At 44.4% G+C, this 19,023-nt stretch overlaps 3 protein-coding genes and 1 non-coding gene across 6 annotated transcripts; 3 read left to right on the forward strand and 1 right to left on the reverse strand.

Annotated features, from left to right (window-relative positions):
• On the forward strand, positions 2,537-5,231 carry LOC8085836 (cytochrome c biogenesis protein CCS1, chloroplastic). The gene is made up of 8 exons (XM_002463778.2): positions 2,537-3,043; positions 3,152-3,371; positions 3,459-3,570; positions 3,654-3,926; positions 4,013-4,284; positions 4,378-4,534; positions 4,628-4,711; positions 4,803-5,231. Exons 1-8 carry the CDS (start codon positions 2,635-2,637, stop codon positions 4,959-4,961), a joined length of 1,686 nt encoding a protein of 561 aa, XP_002463823.1. The 5' UTR covers positions 2,537-2,634; the 3' UTR covers positions 4,962-5,231.
• LOC8083963 (probable calcium-binding protein CML41) lies at positions 6,405-7,287 on the forward strand. Its single transcript, XM_002463779.2, has one exon. It carries the CDS (start codon positions 6,499-6,501, stop codon positions 7,039-7,041), a length of 543 nt encoding a protein of 180 aa, XP_002463824.1. The 5' UTR covers positions 6,405-6,498; the 3' UTR covers positions 7,042-7,287.
• Positions 7,794-11,558, reverse strand: LOC110430305 (BTB/POZ domain-containing protein At3g50780). 3 transcript variants are annotated; one of them, XM_021447802.1, is made up of 3 exons: positions 11,005-11,558; positions 9,771-10,452; positions 7,794-9,131 (listed from the first exon to the last, which is right to left on the reverse strand). In XM_021447802.1, the coding sequence occupies exons 2-3, from the start codon at positions 10,401-10,403 to the stop codon at positions 8,184-8,186; spliced, it is 1,581 nt and encodes a 526-aa protein (XP_021303477.1). In that variant the 5' UTR covers positions 10,404-10,452; positions 11,005-11,558; the 3' UTR covers positions 7,794-8,183. The 3 variants fall into 3 exon arrangements, with proteins under 3 accessions (XP_021303477.1, XP_021303469.1, XP_021303474.1); XM_021447794.1 differs by having other exon boundaries at positions 10,978-11,558; XM_021447799.1 differs by having other exon boundaries at positions 11,236-11,557.
• Positions 17,736-17,809, forward strand: TRNAE-UUC. Its single transcript has one exon. It is a non-coding gene; the product is annotated as a tRNA-Glu (tRNA).

A 19,023-nucleotide genomic window follows, 5' to 3' on the forward strand; every position in this document is an offset into this window, starting at 1 on the left:
TGCACATATGGTGGTTTGGTCCTAAGGCAATCAGGGCCCTTTATGAGAAAAATGAACTATTCCATCCGTTTCAGGATATTTGTCTTTCTAGTTAATCTCATACAAAACAAGAAGCACTAAAAAGATATAAAATATTCCCAAATTAAATACACTACAATCTTTGATGCCTTACCCTCATTGCCGGGTGCATTTGGGTAGAGGGTGTGATTTTTTTTTTTTTGACTAGGATATGATTGGTTGTTGTGGCTGCATTGGATTTGGGGAGTGAATGGTACTTTTTTTTTGAGGAAAAGAGTGAATGGTACTTTGTGATGTGACAATGGCAATTAGTTTGAGACCGGCACCATACTGTAACGTATTTTCTTTAGATAAGTGGTGCGGGGACCTAGTGTGAGGTGCTCCCACAGCCCCACTGAAACTTTGAAAACGAGTTTTCGCAAAGGAGCTAGTAGAGCTTTAACTTGTGAGAGCGATGAGGCATGGTGCGTGAATGCGTGCGTCGAACAATCACCACTCAGGCCGTACTCGATACGAACGTCGTCTATGGGTGTAGTCTGACACGGTCGGATCGTGCGACGATGTAATCACAAATGGCCTGTTCGGTTGCGTGGTTCTTGTCCAGCCAGGCTCTCTCCGTCCCCAAATGCAACTGCTAGCTAGCTAGCTAGTAGCAGTAAACAAACGACAATCTATCCACGCCAGCCCGGCCGGGCCGGTGCGCGTGCGCGATTCTCTGTAGGCTTTCGGTGCGACGTCTCACTCAGCTCAGGAAACCTAGCTAGCGCTAGCACCGGCGGCGGCGTCCAAAACCACAGGAGCGACGAGCCGACCGAGCACGGTCAATAGAAGAGGCCCCAAGGGGGAGCTGCACCCGTGCACCGTCCCCACTCGTACGTACACCCACGGCCGCCGCCGTCTCGCTTCGAGCAGATCCGTCCACCGCCACCGCGCCACGGGCATCCGACGTGGAGGCGGAATCCTTTTCGTTTACGCGTGGTAGGCCGCCGCCGTAGGCGTCCGACCTGTAGTGTACTTGCGAGTCCAAAACTGGATGCGCATTGCCGCATTGGATGCCCGTCATCGGCCCTGACCACCAAGAAGTCACCTGATTTTACTCGTTGCTGCTCCTGCTCACCTGCCGATGACTCGTTTCGACCCGTGACGGCGAAGGTCCAACCTGACATGGACCGCGCGCTGTAGTGTAATTCTAGAAGCCATGCGTACGTACGAAGGTTCCAATCAAGGGTTGATGCGAGCGATTTTGCTTTTTGTGAGTGCGTACGTGCACCGTGCGTTCATATGCTGTGACTGACAAAAGCAGCCGTCAGGTCACGCGGGTCGACGGCGTGCTTATCTTCGTGGCCTCGTGGGTCCGACACGTCTCAAAATTCCGTTTCTGGGACTGGATTTTCCTGATTCCCCGAGTGCAACAACTTCGGGGTGTAACATGATATGGACTGCGTGCTGTCCGCGTGCACCCATGAACCCCGAGCCTTTCCACGTACTACGCTCCTAACACTTGGTTTTTTTTTTTTTTGCAATACCTATTTTGATGAACTATTATTGCTATGATTTGACTTTTATGCCCTCTTCCACTGTTAAAACTGTTTAAATTATATTATATTCCTCGATTTTACAAGTGGGCTTCAATAATGTTTCATCTTTTTTTTAGTTCTGAAAATATAATAAATACTGTACCTGACATGGTTTAACATGGGAAATATTTTGATCTTCTATCTAATAATCTTGATAAAAATCCTAGAAATAGATTGGGACATTGCAAACTTAAATAAAATATTTAGAGCTCACTAAAGTATATTTAAAATATTCTAAAAATAGTAGCTCTAGAAAAATGAATAAAAAAATGAAAATCCTAAAACATTTATAATTAATGTGTAAACACATTTTGAAACCCTTTCATGACAAAACACAAGATGCAACCACCATAAATGTACTTAACATTAATTTCTGTTGCATTCTTGCTAGTTGTATCTCATATTTTTGTTGTTAAAAATGCATATGAACATCTATCGGAATGTTTTGCGAATTTTATAGATTTTTTGAGTATTTTTAATTTTTTTAGAGATCAACCTAATTTTTGGAAGCTCCTAGATATACTCTCTTGATTCTAAATATTTTATTTGATTTCTTGTCCTAGATTTTTAGAATCCTAAAGATATGTTTTCTTGGTTTGCATAACCTTACTACGTACTTATTAGTTCTTTACATAAAACTTAAAAAGTATGAAACCGTTAAAATGGTTATGAGAGTTATTATGTCCAACTTTAGAGTTTGATGAGGAGTAAAAACAGATCAAGTTTATAGAGAGGTAAATGGGACTTTTTTCAGCCTCTCTACTACGTATACGCGACCCGTTGTGACGACGGCCCGGCCTGCGAAAAAGATGGCCAGCCCAGCCCAGTCGAGCTGGAAAAATCCCGTCTCCCGTCTCCCGCTCCCCAGTCCCCACTTCACTTGTGTGCAACGCGCGAGACACGACGCGCCTTATCCACATCACCCTCCTCTCTTCTCTTTTTCCACGGGAGAGTGGGATGACGAAGCCAGCGCGCGACGCCGCATCACTCCCTCGCCGCTCGCGCGCCCGGGCTCCTCCTTCCTGCCACGCCCTCGACGATGCCGTCCCCGACGTCCTACCTCCTCCTGAACCCCTCAAAACCCTCCTCCTTCCGCTGGCTCTCGGCCCCGGCCCCGCGCCTCCACGCCCGCCGGTTCCATGTCTCCTGCGATGCGCCGCGGGGTAGCAGTGGCAGGAGTGGCGGCGGGAGGCGCGAGGCCATCCCCGCCGGCGCCAGCAAGGCCAAGAAGCAGATTGTCTTCTTCGACGCCGCCCCTCCGGTGTCGCAGGAAGGCGGGGCCGCCGTGGAGAAGGCGGGGGGTGAGAAGCCGACGACCAAGGTGGGCAGCGGCGGCAACGCGGCGCTGGCGTTATTGAGGAGGGCGACCAAGAGGACGCTCGCGGTGCTGTCCAACCTCCCGCTCGCCATCTCCGAGATGTTCGCCATTGCCGCCCTCATGGCTCTAGGTCCCGACTGATGCCGATTGTGACTAAAATTTTGTATCCTTTGTTGACGGTTCTTGAATTCATTCCTGCTCATTTTCTTGTGCTGGCATTGCGAACCGCCAACCGCAGGGACGGTGATTGACCAGGGAGAGGCGCCGAGCTACTACTTCGAGAAGTTCCCCGAGGACAATCCGGTCTTCGGCTTCATCACGTGGAGGTGGATCCTCACCCCCGGGTTCGACCACATGTTCTCCTCGCCGGTCTTCCTCGGCCTCCTCGCGCTCCTCGCGACGTCCCTCATGGCCTGCACCTACACGACCCAGCTCCCCATGGTCAAGGTCGCAAGAAGGTACAGCCACTCTCTTGTATATGCCACTTCTTGATAGGCCGATCAGTAAACCAGATTGAGAAATCAAGTGCCGGTGCGTCATTGCAGATGGTCGTTCACACATTCCGGAGAAAGAATACGGAAGCAGGAGTTTGCGGACTCTCTTCCCCGAGCATCCGTTCAGGATTTGGGAGTCATCTTGATGGGTGCTGGATATGAGGTGATTGACACCCACAATGATTTCTATCCAGCTCCAACCTCTGGCCTTTGCATTATGCTTGTATATATGATCTGTTCCTGCAGGTATTCACCAAGGGGCCATCTTTGTATGCTTTCAAAGGGCTGGCTGGTCGGTATGCGCCTATTGGTGTGCACTTGGCAATGCTCTTCATCATGGCTGGTGCCACGCTCAGTGCGACAGGAAGCTTTAAAGGCTCCGTGGATGTGCCTCAAGGGTTGAACTTTGTCATAGGAGATGTGATGAAACCTAGAGGAGTCCTGTCTGTTGCGCCAGATGTTTTCAATACTGAAGTCCATGTCAACCGGTTCTACATGGAGTACTATGATAGTGGAGAGGTAGTCTCCTTGCTCAGTGTTCTCAAACCTTTTTGTGCAGTTTTATGTGCTAGACTGATTGGCAACTAATATTGTTGGATTGCCAGGTCTCACAATTTTACAGTGATCTCTCTCTATTCAACCTTGATGGTAAAGAAGTGATGAGAAAGACTATCAAAGTAAACGATCCCCTGAGATACGGAGGGATCACCATTTACCAGACAGACTGGGGATTTTCAGCATTGCAAGTGAAGAAAAATGGTGAGGGCCCTTTCAATTTGGCGATGGCCCCCTTGAAACTGAATGGGGATAAGAAGCTCTTTGGTACATTCTTGCCACTTGAAGATGTGGACTCGTCGAATCCTAATGTCAAAGGAATGTATGTTCAGTAATTTTCATCTCATTTTTGACTTAAAAAAAGTTAACTTAATATGAGTAATTATATGTTGTTTGCCTTCTTGGTGACTTGTAGATCAATGCTTGCTCGAGATTTGCAGTCTATTGTGTTGTATGATCAAGAGGGTAAGTTTGTAGGGGTCCGCCGGCCAAGCTCGAAACTGCCTATTGAGATCAATGGCAATGAAATACTCATTGAAGATGCTATTGGCAGCACTGGACTGGATCTTAAGGTATCCTATTGATTCGTTCTTTTTCATTTTTATTTTTGAAGACATTTGTGCTTGTCCTTTAATAGAAGTGTCTTTTTTCCCCCTTTCCATCAGACTGATCCAGGAGTTCCTATTGTTTATGCTGGTTTTGGTGCGCTTATGTTAACGACCTGCATTAGCTATCTTTCACACTCTCAGGTATGTGTAATTGTTTTTCATGGTTTTAATTGACGGCAGAATTGCAATTGGCTTGCCGATACAATTTATGGTTTCGTTCCTGCTGCACTAGATATGGGCATTGCAAGATGGAAGTACAGTAGTCGTTGGAGGGAAGACAAATCGAGCCAAACTTGAATTTTCTGAAGAGATGAACCGGCTACTTGATAAAGTACCAGAGCTGATCAGTGCCGATGAGAATGTATTTGATACCAAATCGACTGCCACATGAAACCTTTTTTTGTGTTTTTGTTTGGGGTTGCTGAAGATACAGTAGCTCTGTTCAGGAGAAAACAGAAGTTTGAATTCGCAAAACATGGCCTTCAAGAATAGAAAAACTCTTACAGTGTTTCAGTAGAATGTAGATCACGCTTCAATTGAACTCTCTGTACATCTTCGAATGAGAAGATCACTGTAAAAACAAAACTGATAGCTTGTTATGTTACCAATTTACCATACTTTAGAGCAAAATAAAACTGTAACCTTTGGTTCTGTTACTGAATTTTTGGGGAGCACGTTTCAAGGAAGTCATACGGAGTCACCCAAAATCGCAACTGATACTTAATTGATCTTGAGATCTGTGCATTGGTGAATTCTTCCATCGCAATTTGCAAAGGATGCAGATTCCAAATCATCCATTCATGCCCGTATTGTTGTGGTCGGTGTGGTGAACTTGGGGTGTCAACTGTTTGTCAGTCCATCGGTCCATCATTTGGGGTAGCATCCAATGTTTTCTTCATTCTGGTCAAATACAAGGATGAACAGACACTAACAGGAAAGATGCTCCTGCCGGTCATCTTAGATGCCCGAACCCAATGATGAGTTTCAGGTGGGTCATTTATCAGTAAGTAAACAGCCAGTAGCATCTACTTCCATGTGGTGATGCCACGAAAACATGTGCCATAGGCAATCCCTATGTTCGAGTTGTTGGTAACCTCCATGAGAGTCACATGGAAGCTCTGCATTTGAAAAATCCTGTACTTGTTATCGAGCGGTATCGAAATTGCAGATTTCGTTTGCTCCCTCAGACGTGATCAGATCTCTCTTGAAATCTCAATCTCCACTGCAAATCTGAACTTGGCATTCGAAGGGTACAATATCAATAACAATCATTAGTGCTCAGTGATCTCATGTTGTCAATTGATACTCTCATTGCTATTCCTCGTCTAAAAAAACTCTCATTGCTACTAGCTAGTTTCAGATTCCTTTATTCCCTGTCTCTGATGAAATCGTTTCATATGAGAGAGCTGCGTTCTTCAAAGATGACTGTCTCGCTGCATCACTTGTCCTGTCAATAGCTTCTGAAATCTGAATGCCTTCAAACACTGAATTTCTCCACTGCAAATTGAATGCTGAACCACTGGATCTCGAAGCCCATAACTAAATCACGGACTCCGAGATATCGTTGTTCGGTGGGCGGCGGCGCGGGGATCGTGAGCACATGATCACGTTGTCTGATGGGAGTTAGATAATGCCAAACTGACAGTATCTGATGAGGGAGGTAGTTGCGACGCAGGCCCAACTACCTTCTCATCACGACCGGTCAAACCCCACACAAAGATGCATGGCATGGCATGGGCGGCGGCTTCTTCTTCGGATCGCAGCAACCAGCAGTTGAGCTGCGCGGCTATAAAAGGTGCCCACCGCACTTGGTTCTTGTATACCTGCACACTGCAGCGCACAAGCGAAGTAAGTGACATAAGCTAAGCGTACAGTGCAGGACTATAGCTTCCTGGTTCTTGCAAGAGTTGAGCAGCGACAGCACAGAAATGGCGAAGCGGCCGTCGAGCAAGCGGAGCTTCAGGCTTCCGTTCATGTGCGGGCAGTCGGACGTGGCCAGCGCGGCCGTCACGCGATTGTCGTCGTCGTCGTCGTCATTCGGCAGGGGGTCCAGGTCCGGCTCTAGCTCCAGCTCCAGCAGCAGGCACGGCGAGCTGCAGTGGATCTTCCAGCACTTCGACCGGGACAATGACGGCAAGATCTCCGGAGCCGAGCTGCGCGCCTTCTTCGTGTCCATGGGCGACGACATGCCGTCGTCGTACGGCGGCGACGGTGGCTACATGCTGGACTTCGCCGACTTCGTGGCGCTGATGGAGAGGGAGGGCGGCCAGGAGGAGGACCTGCGGAGGGCGTTCGAGGTGTTCAACGCCGTGGAGTCCGCGGGCAGGATCACGGCCAGGGGCCTGCAGAGGGTGCTCGCCCAGCTCGGAGACAAGCGTTCCGTCGCCGACTGCGAGGCCATGATCCGGGCCTACGACGTCGACGGCGACGGTGGCCTCGATTTCCACGAGTTCCAGAGGATGATGAGCTAACTGATTTCGGCTTACGTAGTGAGTCTTCACTTTCAGAGCCCTGAAGATTGAAAGGGTTGTTCATAGGTCTGCATCCAGATGAGCCAATGCAAGTTGCTACAGGGCAAATGTGGTCATCTACGTACTCGGATGCTGCTGCTTGCCTGAAGCAATTTGCTGCTTCATCTTGTGTTGTTTGGTGTGTCACACCAGTGTATCAGTTAAATTACAATTGATCTTTTCTTCTAAATACAGCTCTTTTGTTCATAAGTGGGATTTTTTTTTGTCCTTTCAAGATTTTCAACTAAAGAAGGTAGGAAAAATATTTTAAATTTTCCAGGTGTTTTTTTACAGTGATATACTGATATATCACTTGGATTCAGATAGGTCATCGGTTTGGAGGTTTCTTATGTGGAAATGATTAAGAATTTGGGCTCAACAGGCTGCTGCTTTCCTGAAGCAATGTGCTGCTTCCATCTTCTGTTGTTTGGTGTGTAATACCAGTGTATCAGTTACGTTACAATTAATCTTTTTCTTGTAAGTACTGCTCTTAGTTCATAAGTGGAATTCTTTTCCTTTCAATTTTTTCACCTAAGGAAGGTAGGAAAAATATTTCAAATTTTGCAGATGTTTTTTTCACAGTGATCTATCACTTGGATTCAAACAGGTCACTGTTTGGCGGCTTCTTATGTTAAAATGATCGAGAATTTGAACTCGACGAGAAATGGCGTGCTACATCACCATTTCAAAATCATCCAAACAACATTAACACATGGAAACCGATATGCCTTCACTGCAAAATATTTACAGTTGCACAAGGCATCGAGTTTTTACATAACAGATCCTTAGCACAATAGAATTAACATCGTGCAACGTTGTAAGAAGCAGAACAGAGCAGCAAACAGATGCTCCATGATATACATACAAGAGAACAAAATTCTGTACCCAGAATTCAGAGATCTTCACATACATATGAAGCATCACAAGCACAATGCACACTTCTCAAGCCTCCAAGTCAACAACACTAATCCTTACACCCCCATTTCTTCCACATCCTGGGGATTTCCCAAACAGCCTACCATGTAAGAAATTACCACTCTAATTTCTCATCAATATACTACACTAGGAAACAAGACTATTTTCTTCTGCAACCGATTGATATTTCAACTCCGACCTGATTGCGATCGATTACCTTGTTGCTCAGCGTAAGGCCTTATGAAAGTTCTCCTCCACCAAACCTCAAAGGCCTTCTGGAGATTGGGGCAGCTGTCCCCAACCTTCAAGAAGCTCCCAAGCCAGGACAGCAAGATCGTCTGCTGATCCTCCAGCGGGAGCGTCAAGATGGTCCGCCCAATACCTTCCTCCACCACTTTCCGGTCGAATGACCTGCAACCGTGCTGTAACCAATTGTAGTCATCCATGAGAGGCTGCAACCAGACATCCAAGAGAAGCCTCCTTGTGTCCTTTGAAGGAAGCATCTCTCCTTTCCCAATTGCCACAAATAGCCTCGCTGTGACACAACTGACAAGGTGGCGTGACTTAACTGGCAACTTGGAGTGCAGCCCAGCCAGCTCACGTTGGCTAGCCCATATGACAGCGAACTCATCAGCAGCATTCCTGTCAGCTAAAATCTCAGCTAACCAAAGCAGATTATCTGCTTCTAGAGCAATTTGTCGGAAAACTGGTTCTTTAATATTAAGAGCTTGCTCAGCAAAATCACTGTCAGTTGCTTGCTGAAACAAGATTAACAAGGAATCCAGGCAGTTCCGGCATGATCTGTAGAGGGTCTCAGAACACAAGTCAGAAGATCCACTTATACAGCTAGTGCTATTCTCCTTCAGAAGCTTCTGTACCAAAGATTTCATCTCACGCCGCCCCCTATCCTCATTGCTTCTCAAAACCAATTCAATGATATGTGAAAACGTGTCATTTGGTGGGGTCGTCAGATCAGACGCTACCCTCTTCAGTACAGGACTAACACCATAGTTCTCACTCTGCAGATTCCGAACAGATGAGACCACATTCTCTTCTTCTTCCCCAACCCAAGGGACCGCTTCCAAGTAATCTAAGCATGACATGACACATGCTGGGAAACCTAACAGCTCCGCAACCTGCACAACCAAAAAAAAGGAAAAATACTAAGGGAACAATAAAACCTAAGTAAAAGAAAAGCTGCATTTTTATGATTTCTGAAGAGTCCAGATTGGGCGATCGCAATTAAGGCCTCACGTTACCATGGTATGGCCAGGGTCCATGTAGTCATGGGCCTGATTGGTGCAATTATCTTTCTGTGCCATTTGCCCCATAAAGCAATAACATAATTCATGACAGCCTGCCTACCTTGAAATTTGTCCCGACCCCCACCAACTGGTATGTGCGAAATATATAGGACAAGGCAGTCTTTGTCAGCATCCATACATTAAGTGGCATGTTGTAGTATTATGGGTATAGGTATAGCAGACAATATCCCTTTGATGTAACAACATGAACCGGACATGCAGGCACCATTCAGTCACACCGAATAATGGGTTCTTTTTTATATTTAAGGGCTACTAGTTTATTAATACTAACGGCCGGTCAGACTGCAATAAGAATACTGCCACCAGTAATATATTAGTGACCTAATTTGAACCCTAAATTCTGGTGTGATCCTTTGATACTGAATAATGAAACTAATTCTACCAAGTGTGCCATTCTAGTCAGAAGTAGTGTTACAAAACAGAATGAATTTTTTTATAACTAGGGCAAACCTTCAAGATTCGAAGAGCACGAGGAACAGTTTGCTTGATCAGCCTCTGCTTGACATCACTGCAATACATCAACCCAACAGTCTCAACATAAATCTCCACATCCTCACAATCAGCCACTTCTATACTGGACACTGGAGATTGCCTGGAGAGCTTATCAGCAAAGAAGGTACTGTTTTCAGCTAGGATGTTCTTGTGGACACTCATCTTTACCGCAACACCATCCTTGCCATACAGCACCACCTTCAAGTCACTCATCTCGAGCTGGCCAAATCCAACAGATATCTTGTGCTGCTTCTGTGGCCTTTCATTCACAGCCTTTGGTGGATTAGTCGCAGCATCCTCTGCCAGCAAGCACCTCTGCTCCTCTGAATTGATTTTAGCCCTTGTCGGAGTCGAGTGAGTCCTTCTCTCTGATGAGATTGTTGGTGCCCTCTGAATTGATGAGGCCTTTGATGCAAGAGGCGAGGCACCCCCTTTGGTTTTCGCTTTCGCCTGCTGGTTTTGGTTCTTCGCCGTCTTCTGGAGCACAGCCTGGGACGGGCAGCACCAGAACCCTTCTGGGGTTACAGCAATGGGGACATTTCTGATCTTTGTCGTTCTGGCATCAACGCTTACAACCTTCGATTCCGCCATGTTGCCTTCCGAAGATTATTATGACCAGTTCTGATGCCCGCTCATAGACCTGTGAGTAGTGATGCACGAGAGTTAAATTAATGAACTGAAGTTGCCATTTGGAATCATGAGAATGTATTGCTCACAAAATCAACTAAGAAAAGATTAATTTTAAATTATCTTATGACTCTCGGCACTGAGCACAACCCCTAGAATCCTTCGTAATTCCCACCTAATCATATGATTTCCCCATTCCACAAGAGCATCAGAGTTCAGAGCAACCTTTTCCATCATGAATTTTGCTTAAAAGTAGCAGACAAATACTAGGCAAATTCTGAACTAGACCTGTCTTGAAATCAAACATGGACAACCACACCAAATCAACCACGATCCTACAGCAAATTGGTAGGTCATCACAGAACGTAAATCATTCCCTATATCTTCAGAATACAAGTACAGCAACAAAAGTAACTAACGAGTTCAGAAACGCCTGTACCTCACCAAAACAACCCTCCCCAATCTCTCGAGAATACAGAACCAGAAACAAAATTTCTTTAAAAATTTTCAAGGCATCACGAACAATCGTGAAACTCACCGAGAAGCCAGCGCACGAGAGCCTCACCTCCCCCTCGTCCGCCGCAGCCCAGCTCGGCGACAGCCGTAATAAAGACGGGCAGCATCTAGCGATCCAGCAGGCGTGAGTGATGGCAACCTCACATCACCGCTTTCCCCAAAGCCGTCCGGAGAAAGACGAAGAAGAAGGAGGAGTAGGGCAGGGAAGGGGGAAAAAGCAACCAACGGAAAGAAAGAAAAGAGCGCAAAGGGAGAGCAGCTTCTTTGGAGAGCTTTTTACCGGACGACGAGGGGCGGGCGGTCTCGCTTTAACCACCTACGACGCCACAGCCCACACCTGCCATCATGGCCCTCCGCCCCTCCTCCCTCTCTGAATTTCTTCTCGGATTCTCTTCCTTTTCCCTCCCTGCGCTCGTCTTCTTCTTCCTCCTCCGTCCTCCCCCTCCACCTCTTTTATCTTTATCCCGCTGCGGTGACTGTGCGTGCTCTCACTCTCTCGCTGCCCCCTTGCGTTTGCAGCAGCTGTACCACAACCTCGAGGCAGTACTGCGACCGCCGCTGTAGCGCCTGCTTTGTGTGCTCCAGACACCTCACTCCCAACAGTATCCTAACTGGGCATGTGGCCCTCCCTGTCTGTCCCCAACTCCCCATCGGTTCTTGCGAGGAGCTCCCTTCCCCGTAGCGCGGGGCCCACAGGCAGTGTCACGTCCAGCCAGTCCTGTCTGATTGGGCCTGCGACTGTGATTTAACTCCAGCCCTCGATGCTTTGTTTACTGCTGTCGGTAGTAGTAGTACTGTTTTGTTTGTTTTTACCAGCCTTGACAACTGCAGCTTTACACCTCGCTGGAAGGGTTATCTACCTTGGCATCCGGTCTCTGCGTGGTTTGCCACCCAAAAAAAAAACCCTTTTGATCACGTGAATGCTATGATCAGCTCTGCTACAAATGATGATGGATGGATTAGGCACTTGGGTTTTAGTACTGCTGGATAGTAAAGCGAGTTCTCCTGCTACCCCAGGCGTTCATTTCTCGATTGAAAATGAAGGCAGGCCAGAAGATAGATGTGCATTACACGATCTGCATCAGATTAATCAGAGAGAGAATGAGAGATTCTTTCTTTGCGGCAACTTTGAAGCATGTCGGCATGTTGCGTGGGCTGAACTCATCATCAGCTGGGGGCAAACACGCTCGCTCGTTTCAAATAATCTATCATTGTCCTAGGGCTTAGGCGTGTTCCTACTCCATTCCATAGTGCAATCCGCGGCGTGGAGTACGCTGAGTTAATGCCGTTCTTGAGTAAAGCCCACTCATCTTTACAGTTAAGTGTACACATTTGGCGTGTCAGTGATCGAGAAGTGCAGAGACTGGAAATGCGAGCGGGGGAGATTTTTTAGAACTGGAAAAGGCGAGATTTGAATCCAGCCGGCCTTGGCAACGGTGGCATGCAACGTAGAAATAATCCTAGCACTACAGTGTATCACGGGGCAGCAGCACCAAGGCCTGAACTGAATTGTCGTGTCCTCGTGGCGGAACAAGAATATGGGACATTCGCAAGGAGAAAACCGCAAGGACGACCAGCAGGAAATCCAAGGGGCTACAGCCATCGTGGCAAAGCTGCCGGTGTGAATGGCGAGCAAAGAGGACCAGAGGACGCAGGCACCGGCACCCCCGTGTGCTAGCAGCCACTGGCACTCGAGTAGTGTGATCCAGAGAGAAGAGACGCCAAAAAAGGCCATAATGTCTGTATCTGTATGCATGCTATCGGACTACTTTTATTATTCGCTTAAACTTATCAGCCAAACCTATTATCTATTCAGCAGTATTTTTCTCTCACAACAAATCAACCTACCAAACTCTCGGAATCTCGGATCCTCGATCCCTACCACTATCAGCATAGAAGCTTGCATGGAATTCGAGACACGTTTGTGTCGTGAGTACTCACTCTATCCTAAATAAATAATTTTTAAGGTTCAAATTTATTTTCAAAAAATAACATTCTATACAAAATGAAACACTACCTTCTTATACGGAAGCTAATTATGGATACATGTAAATGATAACTGCTAAACTCGAGAAATATCCTCCAGAGAAAAGAAGAAGAAGAAGGCGAGGGTGCATGTCTCTTTTGTCAACGTCTTTAACCTGTTTGAAAATTTTTTAGAAACATATTTATTATATGTGATGGAGTGTCATGTAGTACAATGCATTCTACAGATTTTAAAACAAATTAAGAGAGAACACAACATACGCATATACCCTCACTTTATTTTCAAATCATAGGCTATCATCAATATGATTAGTGGTGATTGGTTGATAAATAGTAACTAACAATATAATATCTACCAAATTTATCCAACTATTTAATGCTAATTATTTTGTCCCCCTAAAATCCCTTGTATTTGAATTACAATACCGGTCGAGTACGTTACTTACTCAAGTACTCTTGCAATCTTGCTAGGAGTTGCTGAGGTGAGAACAGCTGAACAAGAGCACGGTTGTTGGTTAGCACGTCACTGACATCACACGAATACACGATAACTAGGATCAAGAGAGAAAAAAAAAAGAAGCAGCATGTCTGACGTGCCCCAACGGTCCAACCAATGCGTTTCTACTTTACCAAAATCTAGCATAAACCCTGTTCAAATTTAAGCATGGCTAGTCTGCAGCTTTCGCATTGTATATACTCCTATGATGGCATGCTTCGCGGCATCGCAAGTCAAAACAACATGATCTTTCTTGTCACGGAGCACGGGGTTTTTACTTGTGGATTACCGTGAGACGTGGTCGTTGATTCTCGCGTCCAAGTTTGTAACTGGCTCCCTCCAGTTGCCCTTTGTTTCCAGGCAAGGTAACTTTGAATCTGTGATGGTACTGGTAGTAGCAGGCAAGCAGCTCAGTAGAAAATGGTGCCATCCTAGAGTCTTTGCCTTTAGACTATCTCCAACAATCGTCACCCAAAATACAAAACTCATTTGTCCTTTGGGTAGCGCTACAGATAAAAAGTTCCATACCTATTTTTAGTCTTCTCCAACAACAAGACCTAAAAGACAATACTCTCTGCAAATAGGTCTCGAGGAGTGAGGATACCCAAATTTGGGTTATGCCTCTCCTGATACCCAAAATGGGTCTTCTGTATGGGTACTCTGTTGGAGGCTATAGGTATAGTGTTGGAGACCTATTTTAGATTTGGATTCCCAAATGAGTATCTTGTTGGGGACAGCCTTAGAGTAGTTCGGACCGAACCTGAAACCTTTTTTGATGTCTTTGAACTTTGATCGTTTTCACAGCCAATGACCGTGAGCACGGAATCGTTCAGGGGGCACACTGACCGCCATTGTTCTTTGGATTTGAACTTTGAAAGTTGAAACCGAATGGTTCCAGGCTTCCAGCTCGGCTAGTGACTTGGCCTTCGGTTGGCACCATTATTAATTCGCCTTTCCCTTTAGCTTTTCGAAAAGTCAGATCAATTAATTAGGTGCAAAATCAGCTTTTTTTTCTTTTGTTAAAGGAGAAAAGAAATTTAAAGTCTGGGGTATAGGTCAGGTGGAAGATTGCTGATGCATTCTGTGCCTGTATCTTATTAGGCCTAAAACCGATTGGGGAAAAAAAGAGAGAATATGAAGACAAAAAAAAAACTATGATGATGTACTCCCTCCATCCAAATTGTAAGTCATTCCAAGAATCTTGAAGAGTCAAAGTATCTCAAGTTTGACCAAAATTATAGAAAAAATTACAATTTTTTGTGGCATAAAATATAAGTAATGAAGAACCTAATGATACTTAGTTGATATCATAAATGTTATTATCCTATCATATAAATTTTGTCAAACTTGAGATGTTTTGACTCTTCAAGATTCTTGGAATGACTTATAATTTGGGATGGAGGGAGTAGCATTCACCGGACATTTGATTTATGAAATGAGACGGTAAATGAAACATAGGAGTACACTTATTCTAACCATAAATATATTCAATGGTTTGTTCCATAGAATGAAATTGTCAAAACATGTCTTCATCTTTAACTAAGTTATTTCTCATGTAAAGCCTATTTTCAAATTAAGTTTTGTGAAAATCGTGCCACTGCACCCATGCAAAAACAAGTCCAAGGATAAGATGGGTGGAGCTCAGATGCCCCTACTACCTTTCATACAATCCTAACTCCATCATTTTTCATAAGAGAGGAAGAAGATGCAATACTAAGAGCATCTCCATCAGGGCTCCGGCTCTCAAATAAGCCTCCAATGATTCATGTCAAAAACAAAGGACCAATAGGGTCCTTATTAGACCCTCAAAAGTAGGAGGCCCTTAAATTCACCTCTTGAGCTCACGTACACCTACAACACCTGGGCACTGTCTAGAGACACCCCTTCATATTTGATTGATTTCATGACCATTATTTAGTTATTTATGAAATTTTTTATTTATCTATCAACTGATTTCTTCCCAAGAAAATATCGAACTTTTCACTATTGGATACAAATCTACTCCCTCCGTCATAATATTAGTGTCGTTCTAGGATTCATAGCGGATACCAAGAACAAAGTAAAATAACCCTTATACCCTTACATGCCCTGGAAAAGATCATTGTTTACTGCTCAAATGTACCATCACTGATACAGTGAGGAACGCCATAGGAATGACAATTCATTACCAACGGATCAACTTTTTCACCACGGCAATTGCTAAGATGTCTTGTCAATGCTACCTCAAATGACATTCTTTTTTAGTTAAAATTAAACGCTCAAACAACACTAATAATGGGTACATGTCAAATTTCTCTTTGTTAAAAAGCATGCACCCCCACACACCAGCCCCGTGGCGCTCTTGCAGTTGCGTCGCGGCCCTCTATTCCCTTCCGCTTCCAATTTCTTTATTTTCCGTGCTTGGTTTTCGTTTCCCGTTTTCCGTGCTGTAATTAGGCCTTGTTTAGATCTGAAAATTTTTTGGATTTCGCTACTGTAGCACTTTCGTTTGTTTGTGGTAAATATTGTTTAATCATAGACTAACTAGGGTCAAAAGATTTGTCTCGTGATTTACAGTCAAACTGTGTGATTAGTTTTATTTTCATCTATATTTAATGTTTCATGCATGTGTCGTAAGATTCGATGTGACAGAAATCTTAAAAACTTTTTGAATTTCAGTTTAAACTAAACAAGTCTTTAATCTTTTTCGTCCCTACGAGTTCGAGGTCCGTCACCTTGGTGCAGGTGGTCGCTAGTCAGCAGGCCCAGACCGTGCGAAATGGAATGCAACCGGGCCTTGTTTAGTTCCTAAAAAATTTTGCAAAATTTTTCAAATTCCCCGTCACATCGAATCTTTAGACACATGCATGAAGTACTAAATATAGATAAAAATAAAAACTAATTGCACAGTTTGGTCGGAATTGACGAGACAAATCTTTTGAGCCTAGTTAGTCTATGATTGGACAATATTTGTCAAATACAAACGAAAAAGCTACAGTGTCCATTTTACAAAATATTTTGGAACTAAACAAGGCCCCGGTAGAAAAGGTGAGACACATGGGGCAGGCGGCAACTGGCCAGGCGCAGGCGCGTACGACGGCCGACGCGGGCGGCGAGCAGGAGCAGACCACCTGTGCGGGCCCCTGCATGGGTCCGTCATTTCGCGGCGCGCCCGTGCTCCCGTCCTTGATCACTGCCCGCGCGTGCCGGTGCCGGTGCCCGTGCCCTGCCGCCCCCCCCCCCTCGATCGGGATCTCTCGCACGCGTGCAGGCGCTCGCCCTCGCGCCGCCGTGCGGCTTCTCTGTGACCGCAGAGCCCGGCACGTAACAAAAGCTAGGCCACACACGCACACCTTCGTTTGTTTGTGGTAAATATTGTTCAATCATAGACTAACTAGAGTTAAAAGATTCACCTCGTAATTTACAGACAAACTGTGTAATTAGTTTTTATTTTCGTCTATATTTAATAATTCATGCAATTGCCGTAAGATTTGATGTGACGAGAAATTTTGAAAAAAAAATTGGTTTCTGGGGTGTGCTTGTTTGCGTGCTACCTACCGCCGTGCCGCTCATGCCCATGCGCTGCGCCGTTTGTGTTCTTGCGCACTTGGCAGCTTAGGGCTGGTACTGGTTTGTGTGTTTTTCAGTTTTTGTGAACGGTGATGAGTGGGTGCGGATATGGATAGGCCATTTGGAGAGTGCGGCGCGCAGCCAATCCAAACTAATCATATCCTTCGATCCCGAGTCGGTGTACTCCACCCGTTCAAACTGTTTTTTTAAAAAACCATATGATTTGAACTTGATTGAAACTATTTAAAAAATACTAACATTTATAGTACAAAGTAAATATTATTAAATTAATTATAATATATATTTTTGTAATAAATTTATTAAAAACTCTAGAAAGAATATTGCTTTTCAATGAATCAAATGATTTGAACTTTGATCACGATTATATAAAAAGTACTAATATTTATATTTATACTACAAAAGAGTATCATTAAATTAAGTACATAATATATTTTTTATAATAAATTGTAATATATATTTTGATTTTCGTAGTTATTGCTATGCACATACACTATGTCTAGATACATAACAAAAATAATGTATCTAGAAAAAGCCAAAATGTCTTATATTTAGAATGAATTAAACATAATTTTGGTAAAATTTGAGCTAACTGACACGAATTCCATAGTCAGAGGGAGTAGTTCTTTTTTTTCCTGGCGTGCACAGCTAATCAACAGGCATGTTTGTGTTGGAGGATGGGAGACGTTAGCACTGTGTTACATAACCAAAGGTGGAATCACTATCGGTAATCCATTGTCGTCTAGTCCGGTTAGGATACCTGGCTTTCACCCAGGCGACCCGGGTTCAAATCCCGGCAATGGAATCTTTTTTTTGCCTTTTTTTTTCCCGTTGTCCTTGGTTTGATACGGTGTTCTTTTGTTCACGGCCTTACTTCTGGGCCTAAGTAGCCCCCGGCCCAAACTTCTTGTCCTTTGTCTGATACAGTGTTCTTTTGTTCAGTCAGGATGATTTTTGTGTAGTAGCTTCCATCTCTTGCTCCCAAGCTCCGGAGTACTTGCTTAAAAACACAGAATCCCCACCAATCATTCAAAGATACTGTCAATGAAATATAAAAGTTTTTGCACAGCACTCATGATCTTCGAATTATCTACCAAATATATCCTTAGCCCATTATTTCCACTCAGAGCTAATAAAAAGCGGATTAGTGTCCGCATGTTGGATTGTAAAAAACAGATGCTACTAGAGGAGTAAACGGCTAAGTTTCAACAAGAAAATTGAAAGTCCTCAAATCTAAATCAAGAGATCTCTTAGGTTAGGATTAAATCAAGATCTCCTATATTTGAAAAATATTTATTATCAAAATGAACAAATTCAAACAAGGGAAAGAACATAGTTGATCAGGTTTTAAGGGGGTTCACGACCGAGTTACCTAGTGTTGCTAGATTAAGGGCGTGTTTGGCAGAGCTCCTTACGAGGGGCTCCTTTAGAGGAGCCGGAGCTGTTTTGGTGAAGCCATAAATTGTGTCTTTGTCAAAACAGCTCCGGCTCCTCTGCTTTTTACTTAAAACGGCTTCTCTAGAAAAATGTTTGTTTCACGGGTGGCCTTGGTGCGATGGGAAGTGGCGGCGTTGACTTCTAACCGATCCGCATTGGTGGTTTTCGATGCCACATACACTAGGAGCCAAGTTAAGACGGAGAGGGGATATTGAGAGGAGGAAGGAGATAATGCCGAAGTAGGGCCCACTCGAGGGGTGTTTGCATGTAGCTTAGTGTCAAATATTTAGTTATTCTTTAAAAAATATATAATTATGGAGCATGTAATCAAGCTCCCCTACAAAAATATATAAGTTTCAGTTTGCCATTAAGTGTAGATAATAAGCTACAAAGAAGGCTCACAATAAAAAAATATAACATTAAATTCTTAGTAATATTATTCATCATTTTGTTATTGCACATGATCGCCTAAATTATAATGATAGTAAATATTTTGCGTATCGGAGAGAAAAAAAATAATGGTTTTGCACTTATCAGTGTCTTTTAAGGGCTAAGGTTCTCTTTGAAATATGATATTTTTGT

This window comes from Sorghum bicolor, chromosome 1, assembly GCF_000003195.3.
Source record: "Sorghum bicolor cultivar BTx623 chromosome 1, Sorghum_bicolor_NCBIv3, whole genome shotgun sequence".
In the NCBI taxonomy this organism is placed as follows: domain Eukaryota; kingdom Viridiplantae; phylum Streptophyta; class Magnoliopsida; order Poales; family Poaceae; genus Sorghum; species Sorghum bicolor.

Coding starts and splice junctions, on each gene's coding strand:
- LOC8085836 (XM_002463778.2), top strand. CDS start 2,635: ATGCCGTCCCCGACGTCCTACCTCCTCCTGAACCCCTCAAAACCCTCC. Junction 3,044..3,151: donor TGCCGCCCTCATGGCTCTAG/GTCCCGACTGAT, acceptor CGCCAACCGCAG/GGACGGTGATTGACCAGGGA. Junction 3,571..3,653: donor TGATGGGTGCTGGATATGAG/GTGATTGACACC, acceptor CTGTTCCTGCAG/GTATTCACCAAGGGGCCATC.
- LOC110430305 (XM_021447802.1), bottom strand. CDS start 10,403: ATGGCGGAATCGAAGGTTGTAAGCGTTGATGCCAGAACGACAAAGATC. Junction 9,132..9,770: donor GTGCTCTTCGAATCTTGAAG/GTTTGCCCTAGT, acceptor TTGGTTGTGCAG/GTTGCGGAGCTGTTAGGTTT.
- LOC8083963 (XM_002463779.2), top strand. CDS start 6,499: ATGGCGAAGCGGCCGTCGAGCAAGCGGAGCTTCAGGCTTCCGTTCATG.